Raw genomic sequence first — 25,755 nt, 5'->3', positions numbered from 1 at the left:
CCCATAATCCTCTCACATCAGCAGGCTTACAATATATATAATTACAAATAATTTCCTCAATTCTTATGGCATCTGGAGTGTGACTGCTTCACTCATACATTCAGATGCACTATTATCTGACTCAAGTAGTCCTCTTCTAATAGCTGACTCTTTAAATCGAGCATTGGACATTTTCTATTGTTAATAGATCGTCAAATGACTTTGGACCTCTTATATAGTTTAAAAGCAATCTCAAATAGTATCTTTCACCCTCTATCGGATTCACTGCATTTACACAACCTATTACTTGCCTTGATTTTTGTTTAGACTCCATACATACTGTTCTGAAAATTCCCTATACAATAGTCCTCTTGCTTCTTCATCAAGTGGTTCTTAAGAACTTTGTTAACATTGTTCTTGATATATGATCCCATTGCATAACATGCTTAAGATTCTGATTTTCTAAAATGATACCATTTGCTAATTTGGCAAGTGTAACTGTAGATTTAAAACTGAAGGGTTTATTTCATTGAGCCCAAATTCAAATATTTTCCATATCGCTTCTTGAGCTGACACTCATCTTGTATCTTGAAATTATTGTATTTCATCCATTGGTTCATCTTCATGGGACATGCAAATTGAGATCTTATCATGTCCTTTATAGATGTACTTATACAAACATTTAACTTCCTTTAAGCTAGCACATATATGTGATAGTTGCATATTGTTAAGAGATATGGATGGTAAGAAACAATCCATTTATTATCTAGCTTCTTTCGTCTTATTGGTATCTGCATTATTACCGTCAACGTTATAATGTAGTTTTTATATGTTTTTTAAATTTTTTTTAGATTTTATAATTATTAATTAGATAAATTTCAGTTGTCTTTATAGTTTAATAAATTATTTTGTTGTAATCTATATGTTTTTAAAATCTACCAATTGACATTTTAACATTTAAATAAACATATAAATTATCATTAGATTTACAGTTAAAATTACGGTTAATTGTATAAAAATGACTAAAATTTCATTTATTATATTTTTAATATAAAAGAATAAACTAAGTTTAGTAAAAGTTACAGTTTAGTCCTTTAGTTTATATTTTTATTTTTTTTTACAATTCACTTATTAACTTTTACTAATTTATCCCTATTATAATTATTATTTATGATTAAGCACACATAAATTTATAAATTGGTCCTTAAGCAGTATACTTATTTACAAATAAGTTGCTATACTTTTTAAATTAATGCACTAATATTACAATTATTTATAAACTAATTTTTTTATAAATTAATAGTAATAATTAGGGATCAATTTAAAAATCAATTATTTGTTAAGATTTTTATTTTTAAAATTCTATGATATCCTTTATATATAATCATTGGTCTCCTAATACTTTTTATTTTAGTCATAATAACTAATTAACTTTAAGGCTAAAAATAAAATTATTACTATATCAATATAAAATCTTTGTTGTAATTAACTTTATTGCTAAAAATAAAAATAAAATTATTACTATAACAATTCCATAATCAAATATATATATTAAACACAGAATATATACAACAATATATATTTCTTACAACCAATCCTTTTATTTTCTTCTATAATTTTTATTTCTGAAATTCAAGTAAAAACATGACAAATTAATAGAATCTCATGAGATGATATGTAATTAACAAATATATAAAGAAGAAATTGAATTGTTGCAAAGACAATCCTCAACAGCCTGAAACGGCGCAACCACCTCCACCACAAGCACCAGCACCACTAGAAGCGGCTGAACTTGCAGCGACTGCAGCAGTAACACCTGCAGTAACTGCTCCAACACCATGGCTATGTTTGCTGCGACTTTTGCCTTTCTAGCTCCTCCATAATGAGCTTGACGAGGAGGATTAGTTCCTTTGGCAGGTGTTTGATATGGGTTTTGTTTATTTTCAGAGTTTCGCTTGCCAAAACAACCCATCACTAGATATTAAAGATGTGCTATATATCTCATTAACACTTATTTTTTTTCTCTTATAAAATTTCCTTAGAAGCATATGCACCCTTGGTCATTGATTTATATATATATAGGCACCTTAGGGTTGTAGCCAAATTTATGAAAATGCATGGAAAGTTCACGGGTTTTGCTTATTGATGATAGGAAGGAAGCTTCTAAACTGGTCATTTCTGAGAGAGAAAGGGGGAAAGGGAAGAGAAGAAGATGGAGAAATGTATATTAATAATATTAAAATAAAATTGACCACTGGTATTAGATTCTTCTTTTTTTTTTCTCTCTCTCCACCTTATTCTCATTTTTTCTTTTTTCATGTCATACAATTGCCTAAATCTGAAATTTCTCATAAAGATGCAAGAGTATCAATATCTTGTTCATCGACCACATCGAAACACCCAAAGTCGTGACTTTCACAGAGCAAACATTGGTACATTTTGCAGCTTGTCCCAACAACTTTGGTTTTCTTGTGTTCCAGAAAGCTCTCCCATAGATTTTGATCTTCATAGGAGCAAATTTCATCCCTTGTTTTGGATAATGCTTCCTTAATCTGTTGATGGAGAGAAGAACATCGACATAATCTCTCCTCTTCAGCATATAATATACGTACCCCGCAATTGACAACCTTGCAACAATGTAAAGGATGGCCATCCATATCTTCAGGATGGAATTCAACCAGAAGCTGTGTGTGTTTAGGAAACTGAGCATTTTTCTTAACATCCACACAAGGATCATACCCAAAGAACATGGGATATACTCCCCCGTTTTGGATTTCGCGGTAATTCCAGAGATATCTTCGACCATACCAGCCACTGATATGACCATGGAGATTACTGCAGTTGCCATGCTCATCTTTGAAATGGTATTCACATTTCACTTGGAAACCGTTGTCAATGTTGGAGTCATTGAATGCAATAACTGCACAGAGAATGAAACCCAGGAACTCACCATTACTCCACTGTGAAGGCAGTCGAACTGTCGTTGAAAATCCCTCACTCTGATGGCAAATCCACTTCGGAATTTTTCTTCCAGGAATGCAAAAGCTAGATTCCCCAGCTAACACAGAAGGCATCTGCACACAAATAAGAAAAAGCAGCAATTTTAATAAGGGAGATGGTCAATTGAAAAGAACAAAGGGAAAAATTTAGAGGAGTGAAAGACCTGACAATGCAGTTTTTTGGAGTACAGCTCAATTTTTCGTAGAGCATATGCCATGATGTTGTGCCTTGCAACTGAAGTTAACTTGTCACAATTAGTGAAATGGAAATCAAAAATGTTTCCCTCGGCTCCATTGGAATGAAGTGATACTGATCTCAGCGAAACGCAAAAATGTGCATCTAATTTTGTAAGCTGGGGCGGAAGATCTGGTATTGATATTAGCTGCTGGCAATTTCTTAAACCAAGGTACTGAAGCTCAAAGAGCTTACTAATGCTTTCAGGCATGTATGTAAAAGGGTTTCCACTTAGATCTAATGCTTCTAGTGAGGATAAGCAGCCAATGCAATAAGGCACATGTGATAAACTGCAATTATTTACGTTGAGCTTTCGTAGATATTGAATATCCACCCACCTTTCAGGTAATCTGCTGAAATTTTTTACACCAGAGATTCCTTCCAGCAATCCCTGTAGATTTCTGCAGTTCCTTAATTCCAAGCAGGTAAGCCCTTTCAAATTTTCAATTGGTGAAGGTAACTCTTGTATGGCTGTTCCATCTAAATATAGATACCTCAATGATCCCATAACCTCCAAAACTTCTGGAAAATTCTCAAACATGGAGCAACCTGAGAGATTAAGCTTTTGCAGAGATTTCAACCTACAAATACCGCTTGGAAGAATACGAAATCTTGTGCAGTTTTGCAGGTTCAACTCAACAAGATCAAAACAACACTCTATTGATGAGGGAATTTCTTCTATTGATGTCCCATCTATAAACAACTTCCTTATATTACTCGACATCTCTGGAATCTCAGTAATACTTGAGCAGCCAGAGATGATAAGATTTTCAAGAGATGCCAACTTAAAAATGGTAGAAGGAAGGTTCTTAAGCCTTTTGCAGTTTGTTAGATCCAAACGAGAGAGCCTTGAGAGACAACCAATTGAAGAGGGAAGTTCTTCTATTGCAGTTTCACCCAAGTACAAGAATTCTATACGTGTTGCAAAATCGGGAAACCTAATGATATTTGAGCAGCCAGAGAGATCAATAATCACAAGGGATTTCAACAAACGCATGCTTCTTGGAAGATGCCTGATTTGCTTACAATCCTTCAAATTCAATGCTATGAGATCACTGAGATGGCCAATTGATTCCGGAAGTTCTTCTATTGCAGTCTCATTTAAGTTTAAATACACTATGTTCTTTCCTATCTCAGGACACTTCCTAAGATTTGAACAGCCGGAAAGGTAAAGAGTCTTAAGTGATCTCAAATTAATACCTGTAGGAAAACTCTCAAGGCATGTGCAGCATCTCATATTCAAATCAGTAAGCTTCTCTAGAAACTGAATAGATGAGGGAACTTCTACCAAGCTAGTACAGAACTCAAAATTTACTCTCTCAAGATTCTTTGCCAGTGAGAGATCAGGGAAAGTATTTAAGTGCTCAGAATTGCTAAGGTTAATATCTTTCAAACTTGCAAGATTCTGCAATAACAATACAACAGGCTACAACAAATTAGCACATGCCCCATACTAATCTGCACTTTTAAAAGGAAATGATGTAAAAAGGGAATCAGGAAAAATATTATCGCGTACCTGTACTCCTGTCCATAGCTGTTTAACTTTGCTGTAAGCCAGGTTTAGCTCAACAAGGTTCTCCACCTGAAAATTGGATGGCATAGAGCTCAGAGGGTATCCATCCCAATGGATGTACCTCAACTCATCAGAAAGGAACTTAAGGCCACGAGGAAGGTGCAGTTTACAATTATTTCTAACTCTAGAATTGTAGATTTTGAGCAATCTAAGATTATCCATCCTCACAAAGGCTCTTGAACTCACATCCATTTCTCTCATTTTAGATGTGTCTAACCATATCCCTTCAACATTTTCAGTTCCCTGAAGATCACGGATGAGCATATATATAAAGCAAGGTTACACTGATGTACTCAGTTTATTTTGACAGATACATAAATATAATACATGCAAGCATAAAAATCAAGAATGAATATGGCTCTTACCAGATTTTTTGTTAAGACTTGATAGACATCACAAGCTCTCCACAATCTACTGCGCTTGCCCAGCTCTTTAACAGATTCTTGGCGAACAATTTCATGAGCCATTTCTTGCAACAGTTTATGCATTCCCAGCTTGTTATCTAGGATAGTAATAAGAGATTTATCAAGAAGAACAGTAATTCCAATTCCTGCTGAGAAACCACAACCATCTAGTACTCTCCTTACAAAATCAATTTGTTGCCCCTTGAAAAAACATGCAATATCCAGAAATATATTTTTCTCATCATCATCAAGCGTGTCAAAACATGTTCTCAGCAAATGAAAAACTTTAGCCTGAGGAATTCTTCCAAGTTTATCCAGTGTGTTTTCCCAATCTTCTCTCCTTCTGTCAAATAAGAAAGAACCCAAAACTTTAAGAGCTAAGGGGTTTCCCTGAGCATAGTTCACCACCCTATTTGATAGCTCCAATCTATCAAAAGTGGGATAACTTTTCTTAAAAGCATTGGAACTGAACAGTTGAAGAGCTTCATCATCATTTAATCCCTCAACTTCATATATTTCATCAACTCCATTCTTTAGAACTTGCCTATCTCTAGATGTCACTATAACTCTACTTCCCAAAGCAAAATCGCATCCTCCAATGAGGGCTTCCAGCTGATCCACATCATTCAAATCATCAAGGACAAGCAAAACCCTTTTGTGGCGGATCCTGTCCTTAACGGAAACAGATTCTATGTTGGAAGTGACAATATGTCGATTTTCCTCCTCTAGTAATTCAGAAAGAAGCTTTTCTCTTAAACGACGTAGCCCTTCAAATTGTTTTGATTCTTCGTTTACATTCTCAAGAAAAGTGCAAGCTTCAAATTGATTTGAGATAGTGTTGAAAAAAGCTCTAGCAATAGTCGTTTTGCCTATGCCAGCCATGCCCCAAATTCCTACAATACGAACATTTGGCAACCCTATGCATAATAAATTTTTAATCTGTCTAATGTGCGAGTGTATTCCAATCAGACCCTTCAAATCTCCTGAGAATGCATGATCCAATTTCCTCAAAATATGTTCCACAACTTCTTTCACAAGTTTAGCTTCAGGCCTAAAAAAATTGGAAGTTTGAGACAAAAAGTGCAGTAAGAAAAAAAAAAAAAGATAATGAAAGGTTTTTAATATCAACATTTTCTTTCATAAACACACAATTTTACAACAAGAGAATTAACTGCATCAAAAGTTCTAATACTGAAACTTTTTTTCCGGTAAAATCCTGATCCGTTTTTTATATCACGTTTTTGAAACCCTCATTGGATTAGCACTCTTAGCTCTAAACTTTAATTAGATATTCCAGTAGGAGGCAAATTTGCAATCCTTTTCTTTTTTTTTTTCTTCTTCTTTTTCCATGTTTGGCCCATTAAATTCACATCTTCTTTTTGTCTAGGTTCTTCATTTGTGTTTCTGCAATAAAATACTATTTCAGTTGAGTAGATGTTTTCTTTTTTTGGAAAATTTGCCGTCTTTCATTATCCGCAAGCCATTAGTTAACATAAATTCTAGCCATTCAACAGTTTAGGGCCCATCTTTCATGTTTCTTATAAATTATAGAAAGTAAATATGTTAATATAGGAAGTAAATATTGATAGATGGGTCAATTGCTTAATCTTAGGGATTGTATAATCAGAGGCTTGAATTTTCTTCCTATTTAGATACCGTCTCTCATGTATAAATAGGTTGTAATCTCTATTGTGAAATACAACAAATATTATCCTTCTTTATGGTATCAGAGCCATTCTCGTAGAAATTATATTTTTTCTCTCGTCAAGTTTTCTCTAGGGCTCTATTTATTTGGGTTACCCATAAAGGGTAACATTTGGATCTCACCATCGCCGGAGTCGCCACACCATTCCTTTATCAGATCTGAGGTTTATTTGCCATTAGGGTGTTGGGTGGAGGTGTTTTAGGTACTATTCATATTCGGGGGTACTGTTCATCGGCACTGTTCACGGTACTAGTCATCGGTACTGTTCACGGATCCTGTTCATCGATACTGTTCACGTGGTACTGTTCACGCCGGGTACTGTTTTCTGATTCTGTGTTTCTTTTATTGCTATCGTTTTGGATTGGTTGTCCTTATGGCTGAAGTTAAAACCACCACCGTAACTGATGTGATTCCTATGATGACTAAAATCACGGAACACAAATTGAATGGATTTTCCAATCAAGGAATTTTGATATCTGCATATGAGTATGCACAATTCATCCAATACCAGGCATCTCTAAAATCCTCTAATTCCTCCTCTATCACTGCAATTGCTGAGTTAAGTAATTCTACTGCATGTCTTGTGTCTTCATCCTCCAAATGGGTTATTGATTCTGGTGCTACCGATCATATGTCAGGTAATTCTACCCTTTTGTCCAATCTTGAGTCTCATATATCGCCTTCTTATGTTACTCTTACTGATGACACTAAATCTTCTGTCATGGGTTCTGGTCATGTCAACTTAACCCCTTCTCTTTCTGTATCCTCTGTGTTATGTCTCCCTAAGTTCGCATTTAATTTGTTTTCCGTGAGTAAACTCACTCGTGCATTGAATTGTTGTGTGTCATTCTTTCCTGATCACTGTATTTTTCAGGATCTTTCGACGAAGTAGATTATTGGTAGAGGGAGTGAGTCAGAGGGTCTTTACATCTTGGATTAGCAACTACCTCGATCTCCTCGATCTATGATATGCTCCACGCGTTTAACACCTTTTGATGTTCATTGTCGTTTGGGGCATCCTTCTCTCTCGGCTTTGAAGAAGTTATATCCACAGTTTCATTCTTTGTCTATTCTAGATTGTGAGTCTTGTCAATTTGCCAAACATCATCGTTTACCTACACTGTCTCGAGTCAATAAACGGACTTTGTCCCCCTTTGAGTTAGTCCATTCAGATGTTTGGGGTCCTTGTCCTATTGTGTCTAAGTCTGGCTTTAAGTATTTTGTTACTTTTGTTGATGATTTCTCTCGTACTACTTGGTTATTTTTAATGAAAAGTCGTTCAGAATTATTTTCTATTTTTTGTGCATTTTATGCTGAAATCCAAACCCAATTCAATACTTCCATCCGTATATTTCAAAGTGATGATGCTAAAGAGTATCTCTCTGGGGAATTTCAATCTTATTTGTTACAAAAAGAGGTTCTTCATCAGTCCTCTTGTGTTGCCACTCCTTCACAAAATGGAGTTGCTGAAAGAAAAAATCGACATCTTGTTGAAGTAGCCAGAGCCCTCTTATTCCAAATGAAGGTACCTAAATATTTTTGGGCTGATGCTGTATTCACTGCTTGTTTTTTGATTAATCGCATGCCTTCCTCCATCCTTCATGGTGATATCACTTATAACATTTTGTTTCCCACTAAATCTTTGTTTCCTATTGAGCCACGTATCTTTGGTTGTACTTATTTTGTTCGTGATGTTCGTCCACAGGTTACTAAATTGGATCCCAAATCACTCAAATGTGTCTTCCTTGGCTACTCTCGATGTCAGAAAGGGTATCGTTGTTTTTCTCTTGATCTGAATCGGTATCTTGTGTCTGCAGATGTAACATTCTTTGAGTCCACTCTATTTTTTCTGCCATCATCTGTTTATAATACCCAGGAGGAGGAAGATGACCTCTTGTCATACACTGTTCACTCTCTGTCTCCTCAGACTACTCCTACACCTTTCGCTCATATGCCAGGTTGCCCTCCCATCTTTCATGTGCATTCCAAACGCTTAGAGGACTCTGACTCCGTTCTGCTACCCGCTTCTTCGTCAACCGATCCTGCTCCCACTGATCCTTCACTGTCTGATTTGGATTTGCCCATTGCTCTTCGCAAAGGTAAACGTACTTGCACTTATCCTATTTCATCTTGTGTCTCTTATGATCAATTATCCTCCTCTTCTCGTTGTTTTGTCACTGCTTTAGATTCTATTTCAATTTCCAAAACTGTTATTGAGGCTTTGTCCCATCCTGGTTGGCGTGCTGCAATGGAAGAGGAAATGATGGCCCTTGACACTAATGGTACTTGGGAGTTGATGTCCTTGCCCCCAGGAAAGCGGGCTATTGAGTGCAAAAGGGTGTTTGCAGTGGAAGTAAACCCTAATGGATCTATTGCTCGCCTCAAGGCCCGTTTAGTGGCCAAAAGTTATACAAAAACTTATGGAGTTGACTATTCTGATACATTCTCCCCAGTTGCCAAGCTCGCATCTGTCCGATTGTTTATTTCCTTGGCGGCTACTCATGATTGGCCTTTGCATCAACTAGATATTAAAAATGCTTTTCTTCATGGTGATCTTCAGGAGGAGGTTTATATTGAGCAACCACCTTGTTTTGTTGCTCAGGGGGAGTCAGGTAAGGTTTGTAGACTTCGAAAATCCCTTTATGGCTTGAAACAGAGTCTTCGGACATGGTTTGACAGGCTTAGTGAGGTGGTCCAACAGTTTGGAATGAAGATGAGTAAGTGTGATCACTTAGTGTTTTATAGAAATTCTGATAGTGGAGTAATTATGCTTGTAGTATATGTGGATGATATCGTTATTACAGGAAGTGACATTGCTGGCATCACATCCCTAAAAGAATTTCTTAAAACACAGTTTCATATAAAGGGTTTGGGTTCCTTGAAATATTTCTTGGGAATCGAAGTCATGTGGTGTAAGAAAGGCATTTTCTTATCTCAAAGAAAATATGTTCTTGATTTGTTGGCAGAAACAGGAAAATTGGATGCTAAGCCGTGTAGTGCCCCAATGACCCCTAACCTTCAACTTACCACAGAAGACAGTGAGCCATTTGCATTTGCAGATTCTGGAAGGTATAGAAGATTAGTTGGCAAGCTGAATTATTTGACGGTGACTCGTCCTGATATTGCATATTCAGTGAGTGTGGTAAGTCAGTTTATGTCTTCTCCTACTGTTGCCCAGTGGGATGCTCTGGGACAGATTCTTTGTTACCTTAAAGGGGCCCCAGGGCGAGGCCTATTCTATGGTAACCATGGGCACTCAAATATTGAATGCTTTTCTGATGCTGATTGGGCAGGCTCGAAAGTTGATAGGAGGTCAACTACTGGGTATTGTGTTTTTGTGGGAGGTAACTTGATCTCATGGAAAAGTAAGAAGCAAAATGTGCTCTCCCGTTCTAGTGCTGAATCTGAATATCGAGCTATGGCATAAGCCGTTTGTGAAATCTTGTGGGTATGTCAACTGTTGGAAGAAGTTGGGTTCACAAATTCGGTGCCTGCTAAGTTGTGGTGTGATATTCAAGCCGCTATCCACATTGCCTCCAATCCAGTATTTCACGAGAGGACTAAACACATCGAGATTGATTGTCATTTTGTTCGTGAAAAGGTCCAACAAAAGATAATATCAAAAGGACATATCCGAACTAGAGAACAATTAGGAGATATTTTCACTAAAGCTCCAAATGGGACTCGAGTTGATTATATATGTAACAAATTGGGCATGATTAACATTTATGATCCAACTTGAGAGGGAGTGTTATAAGTTATAGAAAGTAAATATGTTAATATAGAAAGTAAATATTGATAGATGGGTCAGTTGCTTAATCTTAGGGATTGTATAATCATAGGCTTGATTTTTCTTCCTGTTTAGATACCGTCTCTCATGTATAAATAGGTTGTAATCTCTATTGTGAAATACAACAAATATTATCCTTCTACAATGTTTAAAACAAATCGGGAATATTACAACATATTTTCTTTAATAAAAATTAATGTTTTCATTCCAAATAAACTGAACAAGTACACTTACAATCCCCTTTTAAATACTTCCCAATCAAACATTTTAGTTTTAAATTATGGAATGTTGAACATTTGAGTCTTTTATTGAATTAAGAAAAAAGGTCAAAAGATATTGTCATTTATTATAAGAAGAAATATAGAAATAAGAGGAAATAAAATGCATAAAGACTTTGGGTGGGAAAATACTATAGCTGTATGGATTGTTATAGGGATTGTTATGGATAGAAGTTTGTTATAGCTAGAGGTAGTACAGTGTTAGCACAATGGCTGGGAATAGAAAATAGAGATGAGAAAAGAAGAAGAATTGGGGATGAGAAGGAGAATAGACTTAGATGAGGGAAGAATTAGAAAGGAGATGAGGAAAGAAGGGTGAGAAAGAGAGAGAGAGTGAGGTGAGAAGATAGGAAGAGATATTATTGATCATTCTCAAATGCCTTCACAGAGTAGAGTTCTCTCCTTTTATATGTGTACAAGACTAACTACCTTCTAACTAAACATTTTTTTCCTCCAATTCCTTTATTCAATTACAACAATTACAATAGCTTATTCTCCCTTCTTCTTCCTTCTGTGGTACGTTACAATACCCTCCCCAAGAGATTTTTTTTGTCCCCAAGGGATTCTTCTTGTCCCCAAGAAGAGCTGAATGTGGAAACTAGTGCAAAATAAAGGATTTGTCTTCCCAGGTTGCCTCCTCATCTGACAAATTCAGCCATTTAATGAGTCCTTGAGGAACCCTCTTTCCATCTCGAAGGATGACTCTAAACTTTAAGACTTTCTCAGGGGCAATTATGGCTGCTTCTTGGTAAAAGGATGGAAGCTTCTGATTTATCTGTATTCGCTCTCCCACTTTTTCCTTGAATAGTGAAATACAGAACACAGAGTGAAGCTGAACATTGGGAGCAAGTGAGAGTTTATAGGCTACTGCTCCAATTTTCTTCGGTACTTGGTAAGGGCCATAGTATCTAGCAGACAAATTTAAGTGCTTCCTAACTGTTAGGAAGGTTTGTCTGTAGAGTTGGATCTTCAAATACATCTAAGCTCCTTCTTGGAATTCCCTCTTTGTTCTTTTCTTATCTGTTTGCTGCTTCATCTTGCTTTGCGCAGTAAGCAAGTTGTCTTTAATGAGTTGTGAAATTTGCTATCTCTTTGAGCAAACTGAAGAGCAGTGTCAATATTGCATTCTTCCTAAGATGAAAAGAGAGAGGAGGTAGAGGGTAGCCATAAGGGGACTCAAAATGAAGAGCAGTGTCAATAATGCCATGCCTGGATCCAAAAATCAAGGCTCGTCTGTTTATGAGAAGTTACTAGCTATTACCTTTATAGTCGGCAAATGGAGGCATTATTTAGAAGAAATGCAATTTTTTTATCAAAACAGACCATGAAAGTATTAAATACCTCCTGGAACAAAGACCGTATACTAATCTACAGCAGAGAGTAATTTTAAAGCTGCTTAGTCTTGACGATAAAATTCTCTATAGAAGGGGAATAGAGAATAAAGTAGTAGATGCACTTTCTAGGAGGCCTATGAGTTCTATTGAGCAACAACTATATCACTTGCAAGCAGTGGTGGTTCCATCTTGGATGCAACACTTGGAGCACAGTTATGAGGGGGATTGAAAGGCCACTGAATTGATACAACAATTATCAACTGCCCCTACTGCTCTCAATAATTACCAGCTGAAGAATGGAGTGTTGTTCTATAAAAACAGAATGTATGTTGGAGCTTCTACAACCTTAAGAAAGCAGCTACTGGAAACTTACCACAACTCCCTGGTGGGAGGGCATTCTGGGGTCCATGCTACTTATTTGCTAGATGCATGTGCAAGATGCAAGAGTGAAACCTGTGCCTATCCAAGATTATTGCAACCCTTGCCAATTCCTACCCAGGCATGGCAAGAAATAGATATGGATTTCATTGAAGGGCTTCCAGAGTCAAAAGAGGAGACTATTTTAGTGGTGATATGCAGACTTACAAAACTAGCCCATTTTTTCCCTCTAACTCGTCCCTTCTCTGCTCCTAAAGTGGCTAAAGTATTCATGGATCACATTTACAAGTTGCATGCCATTCCCTAGATCATAGTATCTGACGAGGATAAGGCCCTTACCAGTTTGTTTTGGCAAGAGCTGTTTAAGTCCTTGGGAGTCAAACTACTCTTTGGTCCAGCCCATCATCCTTAATTTGATGGGCAAACTAAAAGGGTTAATCAATACTTACAAAATTACTTAAAGTGCATGGTTCACTTGAAACCCACTACTTGGATTCATTGGCTTCCTATGGCTGAGTGGTGGTATAATTCCACTCCTCATAGTGCTCTTAAGATGTTTCCTTTTCAAGGACTATATGGATATCCTCCTACGAGTTTTTCTATGGAATTACCAGATGGCACAATGGTAGATGTTGTGGATAATTTTCTACAAGACAGGTAAGGGCTAGTGCAACTCTTGAAAGAAAATTTAGAAATTGCTCAAAACAGAATGTAACAACAGGAAGATACCAAGAGGTCTGAAAGAAATTTCTTGTGGGGGACTTGGCATATTTAAAGCTTCAGCCTTATAGACAAACATTATTAGCACTCAAGCTATCCTTAAAGCTATCTGCCAACTATTATGGCCCTTCATCTTATAAGCTGGAATTACCACCTAAATCTTCACTTCATCTTGTTTTCCATGTGCCTTTTACTCAAGAAAAAAAGATTGGGGACTCTATTAGTATTTCCACAGCACTACCACAGATTCAGGATGACAGTTTCATAGTGGCTCCAGAGAGGGTGTTGTAGACTAGAACTGTTCTCAGAGGAGGAGAACATGTTAGACAGGGATTAATTAAGTGAGACAATCTTCCTCCTAAAGATGCCATTTGAGAAGACAAGTCATTCATTGTTGTTCAGTTTCCTGGTATCTCCCTTTCTTGGGTTCAAGAAAGTTCTCCACCAGGGGAGTATTGTCACGTATTATAGGAAGAAAAATAGAAATAAGAGGGAATAAAATGTATAAAGACTTTTGGAGGGAAAGTACTATAGTTGAATGGGTTGTTATAGCTAGAAGTTTGTAATAGCTAGAGGTAGTACAACTGTCAAGTTAGTTACTGGGCTAATATAATCGCAGTGGAATACACATGAAAGGCATTTAGAAATACTAATACAAACTGAGCTTATTCTCTCTCATTCCCTTCTCTTCTCTTATCCGAACACTCTTCTTCTCTTCTTCTTCTTCTTCTTCTTCTCCCACCCTCTTTCCTATTCTCTCTTCCTTCCCTCTGTTAGAGCTACAACTCTAACGGATATTTTGGTGAAAGGAAAACCTTTTTGGTTCATAGAAATGGTTGGCTATATATTACAAAATGAATCTCAACCACTAAATTTGAATTTAATGGTTGAGATGGTATAGACATAACAAGGCCAATTTCTGTAAACCTAACAACATATACAAGCAAGTATTTAATACACTCGTTCGCTAGTTCAACTCATGTGGGTTTCATGAACTATGACAGAGATTTATCTAGCAAAAGGCTATTTTAGGGTCCATTTGCTATTTATTCTGGTTTTTTTTTTACTGTCTAGTTATGAAAAAAAAAAAATTATCAAAACAAGTTTTTTTTTTCCCTTTTCATATTTCTTAAAAGAGAAAGACATGTTTCTGGAGCCATTTGAAAAGAAATTGACACACACCTTATAACCCGGGAATCCCATCCAGATATCCTTGAAACTTTCATCAAGTCAGCCCTCCACTTGGTCATCCTTTCCATTTTCTCCTTGAAGTTCTTCTCAAGTTCAATAAATGCATCTCCAAAACTTCCACTTTGACCTTCAACATCGGAAGGATCTACATGATAAAAAATTGGTAAAACTGTTTGACCATGAACTTCCCTGCACTCAAGTATTTTCACCATTTCATCCAAGCACCATGGAGAAGATGCATAAGTTTTGGAGAAAATGATTATAGAAATCATTGATTCTTCAATTGTTCTCAAAATGACTCGGGTTATTTCTTGCCCTCTTTCAAGGTCATTGTCTATGAAGGTCTTGATTTTTTTACAAGATAAAGCATCATAGAGATGGCTAGTAAAATTATCACGGGTATCCTCTCCTCTAAAGCTAAGAAACACATCATACTTCCATTTTCGAGCTGTGAAGGAAGATGCCATGATGATAGACAGTTAGAATATCGGTAATGAAGAGGCTCACTCGTCTCCTGATAAACTAAAAAAAAGAAATCAATTGTAATAACAAATGAACCACACAAACAAAGGAAATTAGAAAGAGAAAATAGCAATTTGGTGTTTGCAAATCAAACGGGAGACAGAGCACTTTGACAATTATTTTCTAAATGTAAAAAATTCATAGACAAATAAATTGCTTGAAAAGAATTTGTATCTTCCAACTCTATCAACAAGGGGTGTGTGTATATAGAAACATACATATATATAAAGGGAGATTTACTATTTAGTCCTTGAGTATTACTATTATCATGGTATTACGTAATGGCCGTTATGTAACGGTATCAAGGTAAAGGCCCCCCTTGAGTTGCGTCCGTAACGACAGTTACGTAATGGTAACGGCCGTTACCAATAGTTATGTAACGGTAACGGCCGTTACTTTATCCCAACACAAAATTCAGAATTTCAGAGAATATATTCAGATTTCAGAAGCTAGCTATGCATTGAATTTGACCACTTTTTTCCTTCTTCTCCAGCAAGCAGTACAGCAGAAAGCCAGAAACTCATTTTGCAACTAAGTTTTTTCTAACTTTCTCTTCCTTTTCTCTCAAATATCTCAATCTCAAGCTTCCCTAAACATTTCTCATTTACAAGCTTAAATCTACCATTAACTATTTCATTTCAAGGAAATTTCTTCTAAAAGATGAGTTAATAGTTCTGTGTATTTTTACTTGCACAGTTGTTGTATTTTTTGTTTTTTTTTTAAATTTGTAGTTTTGGATTAACAATATGATTTGAGCTGTTAATTTGTCCGATCTATAAAGATTGTATGGTTTTTGTTAGTTTAGACTATTTTTCAGAAATTATTATGAAATTAAATTAATTTTAGTTGCTGTATTTTTTTTTGTTTCATTTTTGTGGATTAAAGTGTTAGGTTTGAGTTAAATTAATAGTATATTTTTACTTTCAGAATTCAGAGGAATCAGAGCTGCTGTATTTTTTTATTTAATTTTTGTAGATTAAATTTGTAGTTTTAAGTTAAAAATATACTTTGAGGTTATTAATTTGTCCGATCTATAAAAATTGTATGGTTTTTGTTAGTTTAGACTATTTTTCAGAAATTATTATGAAATTAAATTATTTTTAGTTGCTGTATTTTTTTTCTTTGTTTAATTTTTGTGGATTAAAGTGTTAGTTTTGAGTTAAATTAATAGTGGTAGACTAAGACTTGTAGTTGGACAATTAAAAATTTCATATCTATATAATTTGTGTTAAATAGAAATTAATGTATAGAGTTAGGTTAAAATTAAAATATTAGTTATGAAAAAAAATATTTGCCTTCCATGTATTTCACATTTGATATCTTTTCATTTTTATGAACAGTTATTAAATATTTGCATTGAAAATGCCTCGTGGAAGTGGTTCTGGTTTTACTCAAGGGGTGGTAAACTAAGTGATGATATTGGGTGAAAGTTTGTACCACCTAAAAGGAAAAAAGGAGAAATGATTGGCAATTTCTGTGGGAGAAAAGTCACAGGTGGAATAACAATATTGAATTTGCACTTAGCTAACATACCTGATCAAATTGCAGGTTGTCAGAAAGTTTCTTCTCAAGTTAAGAAGGATATAGCCGCTATCCTGAAAGAATACCAATTAGCTAAAAAGAATAAAGAAAAAAGAGAAACAGAATTAGAAGAAGAAATTATAAATATGAATAGAATCGAAGATGATGAAGAGGAGGAGGAGGAGGAGGAGGAGGACATCAAAATGGAAATGGCGAGACGGACGAGCATGAGGTAGTTGGAAGAGGATGAATTTAGAAGGAGAACTGGATCTAGATTTGATGTTGGTGGTAGTAGCGGACAAGTGTTGGGTCGTTCTGCTACTACACGTGAGAGAGGTAGAGAAGCACAAAGATATGCAGAAGTATCTACATCGGCATCTCGGTTGGCTGCACAGAAGTTGAAATAGAGAGAAACAGAGCTCAACAGAAGCAGCCAAAGTTAAAAACTAAATGGTTGAAGACACAAAAGGAGAAAATGTTGAAAGCATTTGGAAATTTGTTATACATAATAGGCTTCTCTTCAGTATTGTTGAGTCACCGTGGACAAAGCCACTTTTAAGAACAACAGCAGAAATCGGGCCTAATGTATCTCCACCTAGTGCTTATGAAATTGCAGAAGTTTATATGAAAAATGAGTATAATGAGATGAAAAAATATATAGTCTCATTTGATGGGATATGGAAGAAGAGGGGAGTTACTATAATGTGTGATGGTTGGAGTGGGCCAACACGTATGAGTATAGTAAATTTCCTTGTCTACTCAAACAGAGGCACAGTGTTTCACAAGTCTATTGATGCATCCAATGTGGAACATAAAGATGGAGAATACTATTTTAAAATTATGAAAGAAGTAGTGGAAGAAATAGGCTTTCAAAAAATTGTCCAAGTGGTAACGGACAAAGAAGCTGTCATTAAATTAGGAGGGAAGAAACTGAGGGAGAAATTCCCTAAACTATATTAGACTGCTTGTAGTGCTCATTGTATTGATTTGATTTTAAAAGATATTGGAAAGAAGAAGAGTGTGAAAAAAATAATTGACCAAGCCAATGTAATTACGCAATTTATTTATAATCATAATAGGGTGGTCAATTATATAAAGAAACTCATGGACAATAGAGATATTATTCGACCTGGCATCACTAGATTTGCCACAAACTTCATTGCTTTAGAGTCTATTGTCCGTTAGAAAATTAAATTATTAAATTAAGAGATAACTTATTATCTATCTTCATATTTTATTTTGCAGGATAGATCATGTTGGGTCTCAAAAATGTGATTCAACGTCTAGAGGGGGATAAAGTAAGTAACAAGCTAATTCTTAAGTATTACTAAGTTAGTGTAGTTGAAGGCTTGAAGCTTGAACTGTTGCTTTTGAACTTGAAGTTAACTTACTGGAATTTGGAACATGTAGACCTTACTTTTTTGAGACAAAATAGAGAGTTTTGGAACAGTTTTAGCGCAAAAGGCAATTAAATTCACTAATCCAGGTACTAAGTTTATAAAATAAGTATAAATTATTTTTGTTCATTCATTTTTATACAACTAAGTTCATTAAAATAATAAAAATTTAAAAATATTTTGCAGCCGCCAAACAACTTCGGCTTCAAAGTGTGAGAGAAATTGAAGCACATTTTCTCTCATTCACACAAAGACAAGAAACAGATTGAAGTATCAAAAATTACATGCACTTGTCTTTGTGCACTACAATATGAGCCTGAAAATTAGAAATGTGACAAGAAAAAACCAACAAGAGTTAGACAGGAGCTACGATCCACTTAATTTAGATTATATTTTTGAAGAAGATTGTTATAGGTTATAGGAAGTAAATATGTTAATATAGGACCTAAATATTGATAGATGGATCAGTTGCTTAATCTTAGAATTGTATAATCATAGACTTGATTTTCCTTACTGTTTAGATATCATCTCTCATGTATAAATAGGTTGTAATCTCTATTGTGAAATATAACAACAAAATATTATTTTTCTACAAAGATGATCCGCTAAACTCTTGGTTGGAGGAAAGTGAATCTCTATTGCTTGATGGGCAACCAAATCCATGGTTGGATGGTGAAGAGGTGGGTATTGATAAAAATGCTCCATCACAGTCTGAATCTGCCACTCAAACTCAAGGACAACAAGGTGGTGCTGGTGATGATGATGATGGTGGTGGTGATCAAGGTGGAAGAGGAACAACAGTTGAAGGAGGTGGTAGTCGTAGTTCACAAGATCCACCTACTCAAAGACAAAGTGGAATTAGAATTGCTTCTGATCCATTTCCGATGTGTACATATCAAAAATCACGAGGCTCTCATAATTGTACTGGTGGTGCTGAAACATCCCAAACATGGGGTAAGGGTGTTGCATATGAGGGGTCAATTGATTCATTAAATTATGGATACGACTTTTGCACGTATAATCCAAATTTTATGTATGGTGGTGGACTAAGTGGTAGCTCATCATCTGAAGATACTTCATCAAATTATGGGCTCTATGGCCAATTTAGAGGGGTGCCATATCCAACAAATTATCCTCTTACATATTCATATTACCCCTTATCAGGAGCAAAGTCAGCTTCATCGTACCCTCAACCAACTTATGGTGATCCTAATGATATTATGGGTGGTGGTTCCTTATTCAGTTTTGATCCACAACAATACTATCAACATCAGCAGCATCACCTTAATGATCAAAGTTCAGAAAGCCAAAGTCAAGACCAACAAGAACCTGCACAACGTTCTTTTTGGTGGTAGTGAGGTTGGTAATTTCCCATATGGTATTTAATTTAAGCTAAATAGTATATATTTGATATATTTATGTTTATTATATATTTGTATACATTGTTCTGAATTAAATCTATTGATATCATATCATTTTATGAACTTTGCAAATTGATTTGAAAAATTTGCGTAGCGCCAGGCCTGTTTCCGTTATCCCCGACCGCGGCTGTGATCGCGGTTTTATTATTAACAAATCAGTCTCTGCATTTTCAGAAACCCATTAAAACGTCCTTATATTTTCTCTCCGTCAATAAAATAGTTTTTCCGTCCTCTTTTTCATTAAAAATAAATGAAAGATGAGAGAAAAAAATTTTAAAACCCAATTTTGCTTTCAAATAAAATCTCTGATTTAGTCTTTGAGTATTGTGATTATTAACAAGTTAGTCCCTACATTTTCAGAAATCTAATAAAACGTCCTTATCTTTTTCCTGATCAATTAAAACGTTTTTATCATTTCGCCGCGTCAACAAAAATAGTCCCTGGTCCCTAGAAGGAGAAGAAGAAGGAGGACGAGAAGAAGGGGGATAATTTGATATTTTGCTATATTTTTAACATCAGAAATAGACAGAAGGACTATTTCGTTGATGGAGAGAAAAGACAGAGAATATTTTAATAGATTTTAAAAAATGTAAAGACTGACTTGTTAATAATGTCAATATCTAGAGACTAAATTGTAAATCTTCCATATATAAATTCGTTGTGTTTTTTTCTTAAAAAAAAAAAAAGATTGTGTAAGGTATTAAATGGAGTGGAAACTCAACCTTAAGTCTACCAAGTGAGTAATATGCTTTCAATGGCTGCATCAAGCCAAGCTAGTAATAAAATGATCGCTACTAAAGCAATTAGATGTATATTTTTTTTTAAAAGCTGGAGAAGCATTAATTGGGTAATTAAAATTAAAACAAAAGCAAAGGAGTAAGAGCATTATCAGAGAATAATGAGAATTGGTTTGAGTCAAATTATTGATTTAACTAAGAAACATATAATTCAATCTGAAAAAATAATAATAACCCAACCCAATCTATCAACACTTGTATAATTTCAGTTTAACTACGGATAAATTGAAGCAAATTATGGGTCATTTTTAAATACCCCTAATTATATAAGACTCGAGTTCACCCATTTACACGACAAGGAAAATCTACCTCTTCCAAACCAGCAAATGCATCTTAGGAACCCCTTTTTAAACTTCCTTTTTTTTTTTTCCTAAATTGCGTTTTTATATACCTTCTTTTCTAAATGCTATAGGTGATTGAGCCTAAGTTCACAATTTTCTAAGCTGAAACACAATTGATCATTGAGCCCAAGTTCACCTCTCTTCCAAAGGAAAGAATCATTTTCAAACTAACATTGAATATCAGCTCAGAAGTGGATTTCACAAATCGAAGCTATCAAATGAGAAAGAGAGAAAACCCAATATGCATATGGATCAAAAAAGCATAAACCAGAGAATACCTTGATGATTAGAAGCTTGATTTACATAGAAAATATGAGGAAGGCAACAAATTTTTTGCTTCGATCGACCAATAGCGCAACCAAGAAAGAGAAATAGATGATCCGTCAACCCAATTTGAGTAACCACACGGTCTAGCTTCTCTAGTGATTAACCTCACTATTTAACAGAGTAAACGGTCAGCTTACAATTATTTTCGTTGATTGCTCTTTCAGGCAACGTACGGTAAGGTTTAACTACACGCGGCCATGGCCGGTATTGGTCTGGTTTCAGTTTGAAAATGAAAGTTTTATTTATTTTTTGAATAGTATTAAAATCAGTCGGATTTAAAATAGTTCTAAATGATTTTAGATTTTTAATGGTTTTCATTTAGTTTTAAAGTGATTTTTTTAATTTTTACAGTTATAATTTTAATTTTAATTAAATTTAAGTTATAAATAGTTGATTTAATTTCGATATAAAAAGAAAAATAAAAGTAAAAAATTTAAATAAAATGTAAAAAACTAATACTAAGTTTTAAATATTTTTGAATATCCATTTAAAAAAAATATTTTTGAATATATATTTTATTAAATAAATAAATTATAAAATAATTAGTTTTAACTAACGTGATTTACACGTTGTTTATATTGAATACATTCATTTTTTTATAATATAATTGTTGAAGAATTATCATAAAAAATAATAAAATATAAATATTAATATTAAAATATAAAATCACATCACATTTAATGATTTTTGCTTTCGTGTTATTATTGTAATCAAGCAATTGACTTCTGAATATATATTTACTCCATTATTAAAATTATTATAATAATTAATATTATTATAATAATTAATATTATTTTAATATAATTACTAAATATTTGATTATATTTAAATATATATATTATTTTCTTTAACTTTTATGGTAATAAGACTTATTTATATATTAAGTTTTTTTATATATTTTTGCTTTTTCTTCCTTTTATTATCTGACTTTATAATGATTTTTATAATTAATATTTATACTTCTATTTATAATGCGATATATAATTAATTATAAGAGAAAACATCATATATTAAATATACACCAAAATTTAATATTATTTATCTTTAAACTTTATTTATCATCATTGTAAGGTATAGACGAATAAAAAATTACATTTTTTTAAATGAAAAGGGCATCGTTTATTTTCTGCAGATAACAATAATAATATAATTTGCTTATCAATATATTATCTTACTTATCTTTGTATGAATTATATTTTTTCTAAAACTTTTATACACCATTCTTATTCCATTATATAGGTCATTTGAAGGATCTAGGTTTCTTGACAATATCATTGCACAATTCACCTTTAATTCTGGCTTGTGTAAAGGCAATCCATTTGGTAATAAAATGTTTAAGAATTCCTTTTGGTAATAATTATTTGTATTATTTATTGCTTCATCAAAACTGGTATAAGTATTGCTTTTACTATGGAATATGTTTATCATATTTTCATTAAAACTATCTACATATTCATTTTTTGTTGTCAGGATTACACGATTTGTCATTTACTATGCCAATCTAGCATTTTTCTACAATGATGGATATATTGCATCACCTAATACTTCTTCACAGTTATTTTCATTTTCATACTTCACTACCATCTCTTCAGATATTCTTATATTACATTCTTTTGTTTCTACCTCTTCTCCATTACCAACTCTGAGTATGAATTCTCCAAAATATTGATATGTTCTAGCCCTTATATTGGTTGTTAATTTTAACACTTCCATTTTACTCCATAAATAAGATTTCATGATACTTACACTAATAATTTTTTTGTCTCGAGACTTTAGGTACCACCGGTAATACCTACCTGAAATCTCCACCAAACACTATTACCTTCTCTCCGAATAGTTAAGAATTATCCATTATATCTCTCAAGCTTCTATCAACTATTTCTATTGCTAGTCCTTTTGCCATCAGTGCTTCATTCCATATAATCAATTTTGCAGTGCATAATAATTCTGTCTGTCCGCTTTGCTTAGATATACTACACATGTTCGACTCTATTGGGCTTAATGGTATACTAAATCGTGAGTGTGTAGTTCTTCCTCCAAGCATAATAAACGCTATTATCCTAGATGTTGCTATGGCAAGTGTTATCATTCCTATAGATCTTACAAATGCGAGTATGCACGATATAAAAATATCTTTTCTGTCCCTCCATATCCATCCACAAAAAAGACCCCGCTAGTGTTTAAGTCCACCATTTGCAATATGATTTTATATGTGATGATCTGAGATCCAGATTATAGGGTTTTACAATGGGTTCTGTAAAACTGAAAAAAGCTTAGACCTAGAGGAGAGTATTTCTTCTTTTATATGTTTCCTTTCGTCTGCTAGTGACGTGTTAACAGAACGAGTATCATTGGACCACCTGTCCCTGCTACGTTGATACGGACGTACGAGGGAATCAGATCTCTGTTCCATGCGTAACGGCCCCTGATTCTCCCCGGATGCGCATGCGGATGGTCCCACAAGGCGAAGGGGTTGGACTCCTTTCTGGTTCTGAGCTGGGCCGGAGGATGAGGTTAAGACTAGGCCCGGAGGGGATCAGTCCATCGGGCCGGAAGAGCTGACCGGCCTGTTTGAAGAAACGGACTGGAGCCCGGTCTTTGAACTGAATGGACTGGACCTGGTTCTTGGAGGGGACTTAGAAGCCTTTAGATTATGAGCTCCCCTAATGGGCCTGGCCTTAGACTGGGGTAAAGAAACCCATCGGTCATCAATTGCCCCTTTACCTTCTCGTCAGTTACTGCCTTAACTGATGAGGGGGTAAATCCCAAGAATCATTATGACCGCGCCTGTTTATATACTGCTTCCTTTATAACGCCTTTTCATCTTTTTGTCATTTTGACTTTCGAGTCCTCTCTGTCTTTTTTCATTTCTGGCTTTCCTCTATTCTCCGTGCGTACTGCCATTTCCACTTTTCCGCTTTTATTTTCCAGGTGTGCTTTCCTTCCTTTTTCATGAATATCTTTTAAGGATCCTGGCATCGCCGGGCTAGAGTCTAGCATCATCCCGTCAAGTATAAAAACCTCATTCTTAGGGTATATCTTGATATTGTCTCAACTGCCAGCTTCGGGACCCTTATCGGAATGAAGGATCTTTCTTTCCGATTTGCATGCCTCTGGTGTAATCTATCTTCAGAAAGGTGTGAGCTTAGTCTTCTCTGTTAAATAGAAAGAGTATGGTTTATCTCTCCCCTTAACTTCTTTCTTCCACAGGGTTTTCTAATGTGTCGATTTTTGCTCCTCAAACGCTGGCCTCTAATTTCATTCTCTTCATGTCTCCTTTAGAGTCTGTCTATCTTGAGCGTAGGTTTTACGTTCACAGGGTGCTTTATTTCTCGTGGAGGTCCATTTTGTTCTTGCTTCTGCGATTTTTATTGAGAGTCATTCTGACTTGCCCCGGTTTTGGATTTTTTGCAGCTTCTAAGATGAGGATGGATCAGATTAAGCCCCCTAAAATTCTTATGCTGCCCAGGGGGAGCCTGAACGTTGTCTCGGACGCCCTCCTAGTAGGACGATCGGCGGGGAGGTTTACCCAACAAGTATAGACTGCCTAGTGACTTCCGGCTTAGGGCATCTGCCACGACATTCGCCTTACCCGGATGATACTGAATCTTGCAATCATAGTCACTCAGCAGCTCCACCCATCTCCTCTGTCTCAAGTTCAAATCTCTTTGACTCAGGATGTACTGCAGGCTTTTATGATCTGTGAAGATCTCACATTTTATCCCATAGAGGTAGTGCCTCCACATCTTGAGTGCAAAGATTACTGCTGCCATCTCAAGGTCATGTGTGGGGTAATTCAACTCATGCTTCTTTAGCTGCCTAGAAGCATAAGCGATCACCCTCTCATTCTGCATTAGTACACAACCCAGTCCCACACGGGACGCATCACAAAAGACTGTAAAGTCCTCATCACTAGATGGCAGAGCTAACACTGGTGCTGAAGTCAACCTCTTCTTAAGCTCTTCAAAACTCTCTTCGCACTGGTCGGTCCACACAAACTTCTGATTCTTCCTGGTTAACCTGGTCAGAGGAGCTGCTATTTTCGAGAAGTCCTGAACGAACCTCCTGTGGTAACTTGCTAAACCCAAGAAACTCTTGATTTCTGTCACTGAAGTGGGTCTAGGCCAGTTAGCTACAGCTCCCACTTTCTTGGGGTCCACCTCTATCCCATTCTCTGACACTACATGCCCCAAGAATGAAATGCTCCTCAGCCAGAACTCACACTTAGAGAACTTGGCATACAAGCCATGTTCCCTCAAGGTCTGCAAAACCAACCGCAGATGATGGGCATGCTCCTCTGCATTCCTAGAATACACTAAGATATCATCTATGAAGACAATAATGAAGTGATCCAGGTATTGGCTAAACACTCTGTTCATGAGATCCATGAATGCTGCAGGGGCGTTGGTTAACTCGAACGGCATTACAAGGAACTCAAAATGCCCATATCTGGTCCTGAAAGCCGTCTTTGGCACATCCTCATCTCTGATCCTCAGCTGATGGTACCCAGATCTCAGATCTATTTTGGAGAAATAACCCGCTCCTGCTAGCTGGTCGAATAGATCGTCGATCCTTGGCAAAGGGTATTTGTTCTTGGTAGTGACTTTGTTCAACTGTCTGTAGTCGATACAAAGTCTAAGGGATCCATCCTTCTTTCTCACAAACAATACTGGAGCACCCCAAGGTGAGGTACTCGGTCGGATGAAGCCCTTGTCTACCAGCTCTTGCAACTGCTCTTTCAATTCCTTCAACTCCGCTGGAGCCATCCTGTAGGGAGGGATAGAGATCGGTCGGGTTCCAGACATCAATTCTATCTCGAACTCTATCTCCCTAGCAGGTGGTA

At 35.5% G+C, this 25,755-nt stretch overlaps 1 protein-coding gene across 1 annotated transcript; it reads right to left on the bottom strand.

Annotated features, from left to right (window-relative positions):
• Positions 1 to 1,544: 1,544 nt before the first annotated feature.
• LOC110606911 (disease resistance protein RPV1) lies at positions 1,545 to 21,138 on the bottom strand. Its single transcript, XM_021745916.2, has 5 exons — positions 14,578 to 21,138; positions 5,152 to 6,241; positions 4,730 to 5,029; positions 3,143 to 4,618; positions 1,545 to 3,053 (listed from the first exon to the last, which is right to left on the bottom strand). Exons 1-5 carry the CDS (start codon positions 15,051 to 15,053, stop codon positions 2,328 to 2,330), a joined length of 4,068 nt encoding a protein of 1,355 aa, XP_021601608.1. The 5' UTR covers positions 15,054 to 21,138; the 3' UTR covers positions 1,545 to 2,327.
• Positions 21,139 to 25,755: the final 4,617 nt, after the last annotated feature.

This window comes from Manihot esculenta, chromosome 18 (assembly GCF_001659605.2).
Source record: "Manihot esculenta cultivar AM560-2 chromosome 18, M.esculenta_v8, whole genome shotgun sequence".
Classification (NCBI taxonomy): Eukaryota; Viridiplantae; Streptophyta; class Magnoliopsida; order Malpighiales; family Euphorbiaceae; genus Manihot; species Manihot esculenta.
This window is presented reverse-complemented; position numbering and strand designations above follow the sequence as displayed.